At 37.0% G+C, this 15,052-nt stretch overlaps 3 protein-coding genes across 8 annotated transcripts; 1 reads left to right on the forward strand and 2 right to left on the reverse strand.

The window, feature by feature from the left end:
* Positions 180-3,002, forward strand: LOC18606716 (GDSL esterase/lipase At4g10955). Of its 5 annotated transcripts, none has more exons than XM_007040485.2 (3): positions 180-346; positions 1,530-1,641; positions 1,800-3,002. In XM_007040485.2, the coding sequence occupies exons 2-3, from the start codon at positions 1,580-1,582 to the stop codon at positions 2,776-2,778; spliced, it is 1,041 nt and encodes a 346-aa protein (XP_007040547.1). In that variant the 5' UTR covers positions 180-346; positions 1,530-1,579; the 3' UTR covers positions 2,779-3,002. The 5 variants fall into 5 exon arrangements, with proteins under 5 accessions (XP_007040547.1, XP_017973187.1, XP_007040549.1 ...); XM_018117698.1 differs by lacking the exon at positions 180-346 and adding an exon at positions 365-675; XM_007040487.2 differs by lacking the exon at positions 180-346 and adding an exon at positions 677-818.
* Positions 3,042-4,932, reverse strand: LOC18606717. The gene is made up of 3 exons (XM_018117699.1): positions 4,467-4,932; positions 4,194-4,364; positions 3,042-3,365 (listed from the first exon to the last, which is right to left on the reverse strand). The coding sequence occupies exons 1-3, from the start codon at positions 4,545-4,547 to the stop codon at positions 3,297-3,299; spliced, it is 321 nt and encodes a 106-aa protein (XP_017973188.1). The 5' UTR covers positions 4,548-4,932; the 3' UTR covers positions 3,042-3,296.
* Positions 12,522-14,125, reverse strand: LOC18606720. 2 transcript variants are annotated; one of them, XM_018116692.1, is made up of 2 exons: positions 14,024-14,125; positions 12,547-13,273 (listed from the first exon to the last, which is right to left on the reverse strand). In XM_018116692.1, exons 1-2 carry the CDS (start codon positions 14,082-14,084, stop codon positions 12,762-12,764), a joined length of 573 nt encoding a protein of 190 aa, XP_017972181.1. In that variant the 5' UTR covers positions 14,085-14,125; the 3' UTR covers positions 12,547-12,761. The 2 variants fall into 2 exon arrangements, with proteins under 2 accessions (XP_017972180.1, XP_017972181.1); XM_018116691.1 differs by lacking the exon at positions 14,024-14,125 and having other exon boundaries at positions 12,522-14,010.

Below are 15,052 nucleotides of genomic sequence, written 5' to 3' on the forward strand. Positions count from 1 at the left end.
ACCACGACCATAAGCCCACTTTCCCTCGGGTTTCTAAGTCCAAATTCCAACTCTCAGTCTTAAGTCCGAAGTCGACGCGACGATGTCGTTTCGGATAAAAATTAGTGGTATCGGAAACGACGTGGTCTGCGTACGAGGCCTATGGTGTTGCCCTCTTCCCACTTGAGGAATCACAGAAAAAGCAGACAGGTCGCACATTTTAAATGTTCTGTTGGATGACGGAGACATCTTAACGTTGGTTTATGTCTGTGTCGCCAACCAACTGCTTTAAATTCAGAACAAAAATCTTCACAAATCTTATGTATAAGTCACCCAGATCTGCTCTTCCCTTTAATTTCTCAAGAAGGTAATAATCTTTCCCTGCAATATTTTCCCGTTAGCATTTAAAGCTGTCATTGTCGTTTCTTGTAACCGACTCTGCAGAATTGCCATATTTTCTTTTTCTTTGCTTTCTTCGTTTTAGTCTTGAAGAAGCATTCAGATATTTGGTTGTTTTTAGCCATTTATCTTGATGGGTTTGTCTTAAGCTAGTTATCTTTCATTATGCTGTTTGTTTGTAGGCCTTTAATTTAGTTAGTTAAGTAATATTATTAAGTAGATTTCAGTTTCATGGCTAACTTGAGGAAGAGGAAGAAGATGCACTGAGATAATGGTAGTTTTAGCCATTTTCTCTTGGTGGGTTTGCATTGAAATTAGTTGATTCTTGATCATGCTTAGGTGATTTTGGTTTTTATGGATCTGCATCAATTTGATGATGAGTAGAAATCAAATAAAAAATTTCAACATAGATTACGTGAGGGGACTTTATATGGGGTAAGGTAGTTGGTTTACAAAAGGATTAATAGTTATTTTGTAGTTTTGTAAATCTTGGATCACTTTTTCTCTTCTGCCTTGTTTTAATAATCTTTGTTTTGGCTGCAACCACAGCCATCTCACCAGGTACAAACTGTAAAAGACGAGTTAAATGCTACTAAAAGATTTTACAAACTTGTAGCATCCGTTGAGAGTTGAGGCACAAGAGTCTGAAGTCTGTAGTATTTAATTTATATGGTGCCCTTTAGAACTTGGATTTTGCGGTTCTCAGAAAGTTATGTGGTGGCTGCCACTGGCTGGCTTGCATGAATTATTTCTGTAAAATTTGGTCTAGGTACTTCTGCTTGATTCTGCCACATCAAAGTGTGCTAAATTATTCTTGAAACTTTATTTGTTCAAAAATGGTTGGGAACCAATCTGTCTTTTATTTTGTTGTGGTTTAAATTTTCTCATGATAAAATTTACTTGATTAATTAGTTTATTCTAAATAAACTTGGGAAACCATATTCCAGGCTTTTGAAAAATGTTAAAATGTATTTCCATGATTCCATCCGATGGCTTGTTGGAGAACCCTTTGAAATTTAGGAGCATTGCATGTTCTTGTTGACACTTGCTTTGCCTTGATAAATGCATCTTATTTGGAAAGTCTTTAGATTGTATGAAATAATTTGAACTGCTGACTGCTTTATGTTCTTTGGTTTTACTTGGGCATGCAGCTTAGACTTTCTAAATATCAAGAAGAAAGAACAGGATTGTGAACGCTTTTATGGCCTCTGAGAGGGAAGATTTTGGTCTTTCAGGGCCCTTACACCTAAATAGTATAGATTGGTAAGATCTTCCTCCCATTAAACAGAAAGAACCCAAGAAACTTTTTAACTTCCAAATATCTATAAGGTCTAAGAACTTGAGGATTTTAGCGCCTATTTTAATCTAAGCAGGTGGTAATGTCTTATGTGCTGAAATATTGTTGTGTTTATCGCATGCAGGACCAATGCACATCATCGAAGGTCTGTAGCAGCCAGTTTGGTTGAGGGTGTCTATATTTTGGAGCGAGACCGCCAGGAAAAACGTCAAGAATCTCAAGCTCTGGCTCCTCCTTGGTGGGAGTTCTTCCATTTTAAGTTGATTCGTCAGCTTGTTGATGATGCTGATTTTTGCATCTTTGGTGCCATTTATGAGTATAAGCCTCCATCATCTCATTGTCATGACTCAATTGATCGAAGCCCCCACTATGTGATTGCCTTCCGAGGTACCATAACTAAACCAGACTCCTTCTCAAGAGACTTTGAGTTGGATATCCACATAATACGAAATGGTCTCCACCAGACTTCTCGCTTTGAGATTGCCATGCAAGCTGTTCGAAACATGGTTGCTGCTGTGGGTGATTCAAACGTCTGGTTAGCTGGCCATTCCCTTGGGGCAGCAATGGCAATGCTGGCTGGAAAGACTATGGCTAAGACAGGCATTTTTCTGGAAGCTTTCCTCTTCAATCCACCATTCTTATCTGCCCCAATTGAGAGAATTAAAGATAAGAAAGTGAAACATGGACTTCGATTTGCTGGCAGTGTCATCACAGCTGGACTTGCTCTTGCCACAAAGGGTAACAGTCTAAGGAGTCGGTCCGAAGATCCATTTGCTGCTTTGTCTGCGTGGACACCATGTTTATTTGTGAATCCTGCTGACCACTTATGCTCTGAATATGTTGGCTATTTTGAGCATAGGAAAAAGATGGAAGAGATTGGGGCCGGGGCTATCGAGAGGTTAGCAACCCAGCATTCATTAGGAGGTCTATTTATGAGTGTCGTGGGAAGGGGTGCAGAAGCTGCAGAACCACTGCATCTGCTTCCTTCAGCAAATTTGACAGTGAATCTAACTCCTGCACAAGATTTCAAGCAAGCCCATGGGATTCACCAGTGGTGGGGACCTGAAGTACACTTGAAGTGCAACCTTTACAAGTATAAATAGTTTGTGCTTGTCCTGATTTATGTTGTATATGTACCATTAGAGGAATCCTTTAGTGGTTTCTGTTGCTGTGGATTGGGGAAAACATAGAAACATGTATTGTTTCAGTGTCATCTCAAACTGATTGATTGCAGCCAATTATCTTGTCAAATTATAGGAAGTCAAAATATGCTGCTACTTTAAACAGCTCAAATTTTCACATGCTAAAGAGTCTATTGCCACTCTAAGACCTGCAGTCTTTCTGCAAAAGGAAATGCAACTCATAATTTGTACCCCAAAAGATGCAACTCTTAACAAATGCTACATACACAAAGATTGGTCTTTCTACGAAAGGAAACCCAACTTTTAACAGGTGCTGGACACACAAAGACTAGCACGATACTGCAAGGATAAAATTACTTTCATAGCTATTATAAGACTACCAAGTTCATAAAGTATGCACTGTGGTAAAAGTTCATAAAGGGGATCACATCATCTAAGCGCATTGGAGAGAACTAAAAGCTAGCTGGTAAGAGCACTTTTTAATGCCCTCGAGTAATAGGCTCATTACTTGCACCATCTTCATTGGGACTTTGAATCCATGAGTCAACCTGCAAACAAATAAACGGGACAGAAAGAACAGTGAGTTAAAGATTCCAGAATAAGATGATCAATGAAATGCACATCTCCTGCAACTCGAGAGAGAATTAAAGAAATAAACATCAAGGTAAAGAGCAGTAAACAAGGACAAGGGGTTTTGATTCAATGTTCTCCAAAACCTCTCGAGTCTTGACATCCTTAAGAAAAGACATTGTCATCAAAACATATATATATATATGATTATAGGTAATCAAAGACTATTCTTAACTGAATAAATATAATGCAACAGAAAGGGCTACATGATTAATTATAGGGTAACATACCCACACACCATTAAATTTTAATCAAAATTATACGAAAATTCATTTGTTTTTAAAATAAGCACCCTGTCTCAATCGTCTAAATGAGTTAATATTAAAAATGAAATATCTAAAATGCTTTTTTTGTTATTTTCTTTCTCTCAAGTCAGCTGGCGACATCCCCTTCTATTGGCTGACCACTCATCTCCACCCTGCGCTCAACTTGAAAGCACCAGATCAGTGCTCCTTGAGGGCACCGAGGCTTCCCAAGGGAGAACCGGAGCTCCCTTGGAGAGCTATAGAGCTCCCTTATAATTATAAGGGTCTTTTTCATTTTCAAAATTAAGATTCGTCTTATTAGGTTAAGGATAGAAATGATAAGGTCCTCTCCAAAACCGGCAGGGTTCTCAATTGAAATCTTGAAATTTCCAAGGCATTCTTTCTTAACTTGGTACTGCAATTTCCATATTGTAATTAACCTAAATAAAGAGTATAAAAGCATTTCTACCAAATACAAGAAGAAGAAGAAGAAGACAGTACCATCTCCTCGGTTTCTCGTTGTTGCCGTATCTCATCACGTAGTTGATGTATCGTGTTCATCAGATTTGACAACATAGCGTTCAGCCTTTCAATCTCCTCTCTTAAATGCCTATTTTCGTTTCTTAGCGGCTCCAATTGCGCCTCCGCCATCTGGAGTCTCTGAAACTCCATCTTCAATTGCAAATTAAGAGTAGAAACAAACTAGTAAGCAGCAGTACTTAACTAAAACGATCATAAATCACTAGAAAATTCGTAGTATGAAATTGTGTGTACTTTATGATCTCGGCGGCGTCGCCGATCACCCTCATTCTTCGCTCTTCTTTGATCTGGGTTTAGTTCACGTCTCTTGCTCATCGTTGCTCCTTGTTTTATTTGATAATCCCCTGGATTTTTCCTATGTAATAAAAAACCAAGTATGCTGCATTGGGGGAGGGGTGGTTTGTAGAAGAGAAGCGCGCGCTGTGGGTGGGGCCGATTGAGGGCGTGTGATATTGACTTATGTAAACTCTCACTAAAAGCCACGAGGGTCCTTAGTATCAACTGGACCAATGATAAGTTCTTCCACCCATTGGTTCCTGTTGCTGTCGGATTAGAGAAACATAGATACTAGATTGTCTTCAATATGTGATCTCCAACTGATTGATGCCACCCTCCAACTATCTTGTGCAAAACACATAGGAATTGGGTTACTTGTCTTTCAACACCTTTGATTTCGTTCCCAGTCCAAATGATTTTTGACATATCATGTCATGGTGCCTTCCTCTTCTCTTCCACTAACAACCTACTTAAAATTTGTTGCCTACACTTCGCTTGTTTACTAGCAGGGATTGAATGGAAACATTAACAGAGAGAAGCTGCGCCTTTCTTCCTGCAAACTAATCTCGTTTTCTACGTAAAGTGTTTGGGGCCAGGGAGGCACAGTTACACTTTGCTTGAGCATTTGCTTAACACTGGCTTATGTTACTGAGTGTGCTGCCACATGTCCTAGGAGAGCTTGGTGTACTGTTAGCTCTGGGAATGAAATTCCTCATGTCCTGGAAATCAAACCAGAGATTAGCATCTCGTCTTCCCCCATCCCTCATTTCTTTCAAATTTGAGGTCGACTGAGGTTGTTCAACGGACATAAGTGAGGAGGGAGAACTGGAAAAGGGGAGAGAAGAACACAGTCGTGTATCCTAGTGACACTGCATTACTGCATTTCTAGACTTCACAGACTTCATTTCCATCAAATAAAGCAAGCAAAAATGCCCGTCTCCCTTACATTCAAACTCAAACTTGTTAAACAGTTATAGTATTGTGGAAGTTATATTTTGCAGTCTAAACATAACTCAATGTAGCTTAACTTTAACCCCTTACTCCTCAGCAATTACCCTGCTGTCTTCTAATCCTGCACTAGGCTCAATTAATTTACACTTTACCATAAAAAATAGTTAAAATATCCTCATTTTTAAAGTTTTAATCGAAATTTTAAATGGATTTATTAATTTTTGAAATGACACTTTATCTTAAAACTGTAAATATCGTTAACAGAGAATTTAAATGACTAAAATGCTTTTTTTTGGTTAAATTATGTAATTAATCTCTATACTATGCAAAAAGTATAAATTTAATCCATATATAATAATTTGTGTAAATTGGATCCTTATACTTTATTAATTTATTAATGTTAATCCTTAATTCTAAAATTTTTAAATTTGACCATTAAATATGTTGACATGTCATTTTGCTCAAGTTGACATAGCAATAATAGAGATGACGTGCCATATTGCTGACATTTACCTAGTAAAAAAATGCTACCTGTACACATGAGTTTAACAAAGAAATTAAGAAAACCCTAACCCTAAATTAAAAATTACATGAAATTAACAAAAATACGATTAAGAATTTTTTAAAAAGATTAAGAGAGAACGAAAAAAAAATCTTCAACTGAAGAGAAAGAATCAAAAGAAGGAAAATCAACTGGTTTTGAATATGAAATTGAAAGTAGGGCAAATAATGCGTTTTCTTTCTTTGTTCTTCTCAGCACAGCGGGCTTCATCTCTCCATACCAACAGAAAAAAAGACAAATAGGGTAGAAGTATGGAATAGGGGAACTTATTTCACAAAGTAATCTGAAGGACAATGCCAGCAACAAATCCCCAAGGTACTCAGAGTGCCGTGCAATTCCCCAATAACCAGAAGCAAGCAGTTTTCCCCCAAATAACCTTTGAAGGCTTACCCCATATATAAGTGCTTCGGGATTCTTTTTGAATATATGCTTTTGCTTATTAGCCCCTCTAAATACAAGGTAACCGATCAAAAAAACAAAACAATTTGCTATTGCAGCGGATGTCAGCTCCACTTTGCTATTCAAAAGCCACCAACCCTGGATACTAAATGTGAAAGAAATCCACACTAGATCTCCAAAGACCAATATAAAGCCCATTCTCTTAGCAATTATGTCCTAGGTGGAGGTCATGTACTCCTCATGAACAAAATAGTCCAGAATGTATAATAGACAAAATTAAATTAAGCATGCTTAAAATTTTACATAAAAAAAAAAGGAAAAAAACACTCAAGAACACAAATCTAGATAAAAAAATAAATTAGTACATTAAAAAAATTACATTTTTGGATACTATAAGAGAGAAGCTTTTGAAGCATACAGTTTTCGAGAGAGTATGGATCCTTTGAATTGCCCTTTGCATAGCTTGAGCTAAAATGGTGTCTTAACACATGAAGACCCAAGAACACAAATCCCATATACAAACGTAAATCTAGAGATAATCAGTCAAAAAAATACCTCCCAAATTTGCTATGAATGCCAAGAACACATTTACAACCACAATGCAAATCTTTTGAGTTTCCTTTCTATCAATATGGGTTACTTGGGAAAAAAGTTTGAGATTTCTTATCTGCCCCAATTGAGAGAATTAAAGATGAGAAAGTGAAGCATGGACTTCGATTTGCTGGCAGTGTCATCACAGCTGGACCTGCTCTTGCCCCAAAGGGTAACAGTCTAAGGAGTCGGTCCGAAGATCCATTTGCTATTTTGTCTGCGTGGACCCCATGTTTATTTGTGAATCCTGCTGACCACTTATGCTCTGAATATGTTGGCTATTTTGAGCATAGGAAAAAGATGGAAGAGATTGGGGCTGGGGCTATCGAGAGGTTAGCAAACCAGCATTCATTAGGTCTATTTATGAGTGTCGTGGGAAGAGGTGCAGAAGCTGCAGAACCACTGCATCTGTTTCCTTCAGCAAATTTGACAGTGAATCTAACTCCTTCACAAGATTTCAAGCAAGCCCATGGGATTCACCAGTGGTGGAGACCTGAACTTCACTTGAAGTGCAATCTTTACAAGTATAAATAGTTTGTGCTTGTCCTGATTTATGTTGTATATGTACCAGTAGAGGAAGCCTTTAGTGGTTTCTGTTGCTGTGGATTAAGGAAAACATAGAAACATGTATTGTTTCAGTGTCATCTCAAACTGATTGAATGCAGACAATTATCTTGTCAAATTATAGGAAGTCCAAATATGTTGCTACTCTAAACAGCTCAAATTTTCACATGATAAAGAGTCTGTTGTCACTCTAAGACCTGCAGTCTTTCTTCAAAAGGAAATGCAACTCATAATTTGTACCCCAAAAGATGCAACTCTTAACAAATGCTACATACACAAAGATTGGTCTTTCTACAAAAGGAAACCCAACTTTTAACAGGTGCTGGATACACAAAGACTAGCACGATACTGCAAGGATAAACTTACTTTCATAGCTATTATAGGACTACCAAGTTCATAAAGTATGCACTGTGGTAAAAGCATGAAGGGGATCATATCATCTAAGCGCATTGGAGAGAATTAAAAGCATCTGGGAATGAAATTCGTCCGATGCTAGAGATCAAACCACAGAGTAGCATCTGGTCTCCCTCCCTCAAGCATAGAGTTTTCGAGAGTGTATGGATCCTTCGAATTGCCGTTTGCATAGCTTGAGCTAAAATGGTGTCTTAACACATGAAGACCCAAGAGCACAAATCCCATACACAAACGTAAACCTAGAGATAATCAGTCAAAAAAATACCTTCCAAATTTGCTATGAATGCCAAGAAGACATTTACAACCACAATGCAAATCTTTTGGATTTCCTTTCTATCAATAAGGATAAAATTACTTTCATAGCTATTATAGGACTACCAAGTTCATAGAGTATGCACTGTGGTAAAAGCATGAAGGGGATCATATCATCTAAGCGCATTGGAGAGAATTAAAAGCTAGCTGGTAAGAGCATTTTTTAATTCCCTTGAGTAATGGGCTCATTACTTGCACCATCTTCACTGGGACTTGGAACTCCATCAACCTGCAAACAAATAACCGGGATAGAAAGAATAGTGAGTTCAAGATTCCAGAATAAGGAGATAAATGAAGTGCACATCTCCTGCAACTCGGGATAGAATTAAAGAAATAAACATCAAGGTAAAGAGCAGCAAACAAGGACAAGGGGTTTTGGGTTCAATGTTCTCCAAAAACTCTCGAGTCTTGACATCCTTAAGAAAAGACATTGTCATCAAAGCATATATATCTACGATCATAGGCAATCAAAGACTATTCTTAACTGAATAAAAAGAATGCAACAGAAAGGGCTACATGATTAATTATAAGGGTCTTTTTCATTTTCAAAATTAAGATTCGTCTTATTACTACATGATAGGATAAGGATAGAAATGATAAGGTCCTCTCCAGGTCTCTCAATGGAAATCTTGAAAATTCAAAGGCATTCTTTCGTAACTTGGTATTGCAATTTCCATATTGTAATTAACCTAAAGAAAGAGTATAAAAGCATTTCTACCAAATACAAGAAGAAGAAGAAGAAGACAGTACCATCTCCATGGTTTCTGGTTGTTGCCGTCTCTCGTCACGTGGTTGATGTATCGTGCTCATGAGATTTGACAACATAGCGTTCAGCCTTTCATTCTCCTCTCTTAAATTCCTATTCTCGTTTCTTTGCGTCTCCAATAGGGCCTGTAATTCGGCCTCCGCCATCTGCAGTCTCTGAAACTACACCTTCAATTGCAAATCAAGAGTAGAAACAAACTAGACTAGTAAGTTGTAGTACTTAACTAAAAAAGATCATAAATCATAGGGAAAAAAAGAAAATTCATAGTATAAAATTGTGTGTAGTTTATGCTCTCGGCGACGTCGCCGATCAATCTCATTTCTTGCTCTTCTTTGATCTGGATTTCGTTCACGTCCGTTGTTCATCTGATTCGTTAGCTTAGCTCCTTGTTTTATTTGATAATTTCCCGGCTTTTTCCTATGTAATAGACAAAAGTATTCTACTGTCGGCGAGGGGTGGTTTGTTGAAGACAAGCGCGCGCCATGGGTGGGGCCGATGGAGGGCGAGGGTCCTTGACTTTTTGAACTCTCACTGAATGCCACGAGGGTCGTTAGTATCAATTGGACCAATGATTAGTGCTTCCACCCATTGGTCCCTGTTGCTGTCGGGTTAAGGAAACATGCTGATTGATGCCGCCCTTTTAACTATCTTGTGAAAAACGTATAGGAAGTGGGTTACTTGTCTTTCAACACCTTTGATTTCGTTTCCAGTCCAAATGATTTTTCACGTATCATGTCATAGTGCCTTCCTCTTCTCTCCCACTAACATCCTTTAAGCTACTTAAAATTTGTTGCCTACACTTTGATTGTTTACCAGCAGGGATTGAATTGAGACATCGACAGAGAGAAGCTGCGCCTTTCTTCCTGCAAACTAATCTCGTTTTCTATGTAAAGTGTTGGGGGCGGGGAGGCACAGTAACACTCTGCTTGAGCTTTTGCTTTCTTTTTTTCTAGAGTAGAGCCAGAATAACACTGGCTTATGTTACAAAAACGTGTGCTGCCACTTGTCCTAGGAGAGCTTGGGGGGTAAACTCTGGGAATGAAATTCGTCCGATGCTAGAGATCAAACCAAAAATTAGCATCTGGTCTCCCTCCCTCATTTCTTTCAAATTGTCCAACAGACATAAGTGAGGAGGGAGAACTGGAAAAGGGGAGAGAAGAACAGAGTCGTGTATTGCAGTGATACTGTAAGCAAAGCCCATTTCTTACATTCAAACTCAAACTTGTTAAACAGTTAGGTAGCATTTGATACGATAGAAATGGGAATTTATTTTTTGTAATATGTTTAATTAAATTATGTTATAATAGTGATTGTAATATAAAACTAAAACAATTAGATTACATTATACTCTTATACTCTGTAATATTATTAAAAACATTTTTATTTTTTTATTTTTTTATTTTATTAAAATATTTTATAATATTATAATTTAAATATATATATATATATATATATATATATATTTCGTGAAACGACTTTTTTATTACTTTTAATAACTATTCTTTACTAGATGTTAGATAGTGAATGCCAAAACAATTTATGTTGTTTTTAAGAAAAAATTTAAAATATAATATATAATATAAAAAATTATATTTTAAATATAAAAATAAAGTATATAAAATTATAATAAAAATAAAAATAAAATATATAATATTAAAAATATATTTAAAAGATGATATTCTATAAAAATTAATAAAAAAAATATAAGTATATTAAATTTATATTTTAATAAATAAAAATAATTTTAAAAATTAACATTACATTTAGAAGTATTAATATGAGTTAATCCAATTCAACACGATCCAAACCCTTGTGGGTCGAGAAAATATGAGTTAAGTCGAACTAGTTCATTTTTACAAGGACCATCAAAACTCCAACCCATGAGCCGAGCTAGGCCAATCCACTTTTTTTTCCAAAAAAAAATCATTTTTACAATTTTACCTAACAAACTTCTTATCAATAAAATTGTTCAATGATAAAATCCATAAATTGAATAATAAAAAAATATTACAAACAAATAAATTACACCAAATATAAATAAACAAATAAATTACATCAAATATAAATAAAATTTCAATCTTTAACACAAACTACAATCTCATAAATATAAGTAGATAATCAAATAAACAAAAACTTCAACACTCATTTATATCTTCTTCAATCCTCATCTTCAAACAAAACATTTAAATTATGTTTGGACAGCACTGATGCTTCAAAGTCTAAATCATTATTAATTTGTTATTTAAAATTCATTATCATAAAAAAATAATAACTTTTAATCTTAACTAAAATTATTAATTTGACAAGTCAAAATTAAAGACATTAAAATATAAAAAATAAACAATACCATTAATAACAAATTATTAATTTTATATAACTAAATATATAAAATTATTAATTTATTTTTCTTCTAACCCACAAAACTAGCCCACCCCAACTCAAGATAGCCCACTAACTAGATGGACTGATCTATCTAGGCCCCAATTCTAATATAGGTTTAAATTTTTCAAACCCAACCCACTCTATTTTTAACAAAAAATTAACCAATCCAATAGATCAAATCTATTTTGACAAGCCTAATTACATTTTCAGTAAAATATGTACAAACTAAACGCTACAATATTATTTTTTAAAAATTGTAATCATTACTTATATATTAAATATTACAATATTATTTTTCTTGTGATCACGTTATTTTCAATTATATTACATATAATCATATTCTATTATAAAATACCCAATACTACATTATAATATCGAGAAGGCTATATTTAAATGTCTAAACGTAACTCAATTTAGCTTAACTTTAAGGCCTTCCTCCTCGGCAATTACCCTGCTGTCCTCTAACCCTGCATTAGGACCAATTAAATTTACTCATTAAAAAAGGGCCAGGAGAAAATGGTCATCAAAAGGAACCTGGGGAGGTTTTAATTACCAAAACTAAAAACAGTCAAAAAAGCACGAAACTCGAGTTTTGAGGTTAGTGGACACTGAATGATGATTTCAGCGTCTGCTGCTGTCTTGGGTCCCACCAATGTTAAGAACCCCCTCCAATTTTCTTCCTCGCCAGTACGACTATTTCTCCTTCTTACCACTCCGTTTTCTGTTTTCACCAAAATCTGGGACAACTAAATTCACCGGTGAGGATCCCAACCTCTGCACTCTGCAAGGCTGCGACTAAATCAGTTTAAAACGACGACGTTCTCTTTCTCAACTGGAGTCTCACTTGAAAGAACAAAAAGAACAGGAGAACGAAAAACCAGCCGCATTTAGCGCTGCTTTCCAGCTCATTATTCACTGACCTTTGCTTCGTTGTTGGACCAAACCCCCAAAAAAATAATCTCCGGTTTCAGCCTCATGATTACAACCAACAAGCAATGAAGCATCATCCTTTACTTGCTCTTCAATTATTCACTCAACAGAAAAAGTTTTACACTACACTAAGCTTCTTTGCTTAACACTTAAAACTTACTTCATAATTGACGAATTAAGCTCAAAACTTTGTTCTTTATACTAAACGAGCTTACTTGCAACAAAAGGGGGAAAAAATTCTATTTTTACAGTTTTTTCAACAAATTGGGTATAAAAAATTTAATACCCAAATCACCAAATCCTTCAAAACTGAAAATTTTTAGTAAGAAATAGCTAAAAATCTAAAATTACAAGAATAAAACGTAGAAAAATGGAAAAAAAATTAGCAGTGAAACCCTAACACAGATCCATCACTCACAGAAATGGTGACTCTACACCCAGATTTAGCATCCACGTGATGGGTGAAGAAATGCAGAACCCGAACCCGACCCGCCATCTCCATCCGAGACTCAATCTCCATCGTGGGCCCAACTCGATACCCATTATTGCTCCCGCCAAACCCACCAACCAGCCCAATGGGTCCCGTCGTCGTAGTGGGAGTGGGAATTGTCATCGTTGCCGCCGACGCCTCATTTGGTGCCGCGAAGGGAAATGACTGAACGGCGAAAGTGACAGCCATGTACTGGGTCCGACCCGCCTCGATCTTACCAGCGGGTATGAACATGAACCCGACTTGAGAACCCGAGTAGAGGAGCTGGATAGTGCTGTCGTAGTGGGAGAAAGCGGCTCGGTTAGGGTTTTTAACGGTGACGTATTGGGAAAAAGTGAAGCTAACGGAGTTGTTACCGATGGAGAACGACGGAAGCTGGACGGCGTTAACGGAGATCTTCGGGTCTGTAGGTTTAAAAACGGTGAAGTAAACAATGAGCACTATTATCACAACGAAGATCAAGAAAATTGTTGCTACAATACATGAAGCTAGATTTGTACGGCCAGATGGCGGCCTTTGGGGCTTCACCATGATTTCTTCTTCTCTTTTCTTCTTCTTTTGGGTGGGTTTTGGCAATAAATGTATTTATTTTGGTTTAACTGTTTTCTTGGTGTGATCTCAAGAGAAAATGGAAAAGGATGAAAAGACAAAATGGATTGCTGGAGATAAGGGGTGTTTGGGTGTGGGGAAACAGTGTATTTAAGGAGAAGGGAAAGTGGTGTAAGTGGTGTGGAAGTGAAGACTTTCAACAGTTTTTTCCTTTTAATTTCATTTTTGGGCTGTTTTCGTTTTGGGGTTTTGTCTTTTATTGAGGAGATGTAGTTGTTGTTGGATGTTGTCAAGCTTAGACTTTTGGGTCTGTGATGTTTTGGGAAGAATCAAAGATCAACCGAAAGAAAAGTGGATAATTAAGAACAATAAAAGAAGAAAAAGAAAAAGGGCATAAGTAGAGGAGGAGGAGGAGAAGGAGAAGGAGAAAATGTGGGGTCTGTGAGTTTTAAGAGGTGGAGAATGGTTTTGTGAGGTAAGAACGGATAAGCAGATGAGGCCATGAGGCTGGCAATTTTTTTACAACTTCTTGTTTGCTGAGGAAAGCCTCATTGCAGGCTCTTTCTCTTTTTTGACTATGGGGTTACTGCAGACTTAGATCTCACCTTTTCTTTGCCTTGTCTTCTGCATTTTGGGAGGTTTGATTTCTTGGGTTATTTCAGCCATTGCTAATGCTTGCTATGATGATGATTTTGTAAATAACAATAGGATGATCAGATTGGAAAAAGGAAAAAAACAGAAGGGTGAAAGTTAGAAAAGTTAAAAGCTTACTAGCGTCTTCTATGCTTTACACAGCGGTCAAAAGAAAATCTTTAGGTAAGAGATCTCGTTTCCTTTCCACATGCTCACACTGGTATTATTTGTCAACAAGCAAAACTAGATTTTCCCCCAAGATGGTGTGAAAAAAAAAATGGCGGGAAAAGTGGGGAAACTGAAGTAGCCCCGCTTTGTTAGGGAACAAATCAGTACCCTGACAGTGAAAAAAGAGTTTCATGGCAGTGGCGGGTAGATGATGGGGAAATTGCCAAACTTGCAATAATTGAGATGCCAACTGAGCCAGGATGCTCCAATATCTTAGCCAAGATGATGATGGATGGAGTCATGGAGAGTGGCTTCTGGCTGCAGCCACTTAGTGCCACCAGACCACCAGCTTGGGTCTTTCACCAGGGAAATGATGAACTTTCTACCTGCAGTAACAGTAACAGATGATCATCATACGCATTTTCTTTTGTTTTTTTTTTATTAAAAGAATGCCTCATGAGTCAAGCGTAAGCATTTGGACGTGCCTGGACTTTCTTTCATTTAATAACCACTATCCCATAAAGGCGCTCCCATGCTAGGATTTGTGGCTTTATGGCTATGGACCAGAATGCCAGCGCCACCCCTTGCCTGGCCTTGCATTGGCTATATATATTATTACATTCTCATTCAATCTAAATTTGCCTAAGACGCTATGTAATAATGTAAGCCAAATTTGTTTCCTTTTAGCCAGGCAAGGTAGCAGAGAGTGACTCATTAGTGGATTGCTGATTGCCGCCAGCTTCTCTCTTTAATTTGTCAAGTTCAAAAGAAGTTGAAGGTTTCTAAGCTGATTGCTGCATGTTTAGGCAGCCGAGTGGGAAGTCTGCCATGTC

The sequence above is a fragment of the Theobroma cacao genome, chromosome 3 (genome assembly GCF_000208745.1).
Source record: "Theobroma cacao cultivar B97-61/B2 chromosome 3, Criollo_cocoa_genome_V2, whole genome shotgun sequence".
Lineage (NCBI taxonomy): Eukaryota > Viridiplantae > Streptophyta > Magnoliopsida > Malvales > Malvaceae > Theobroma > Theobroma cacao.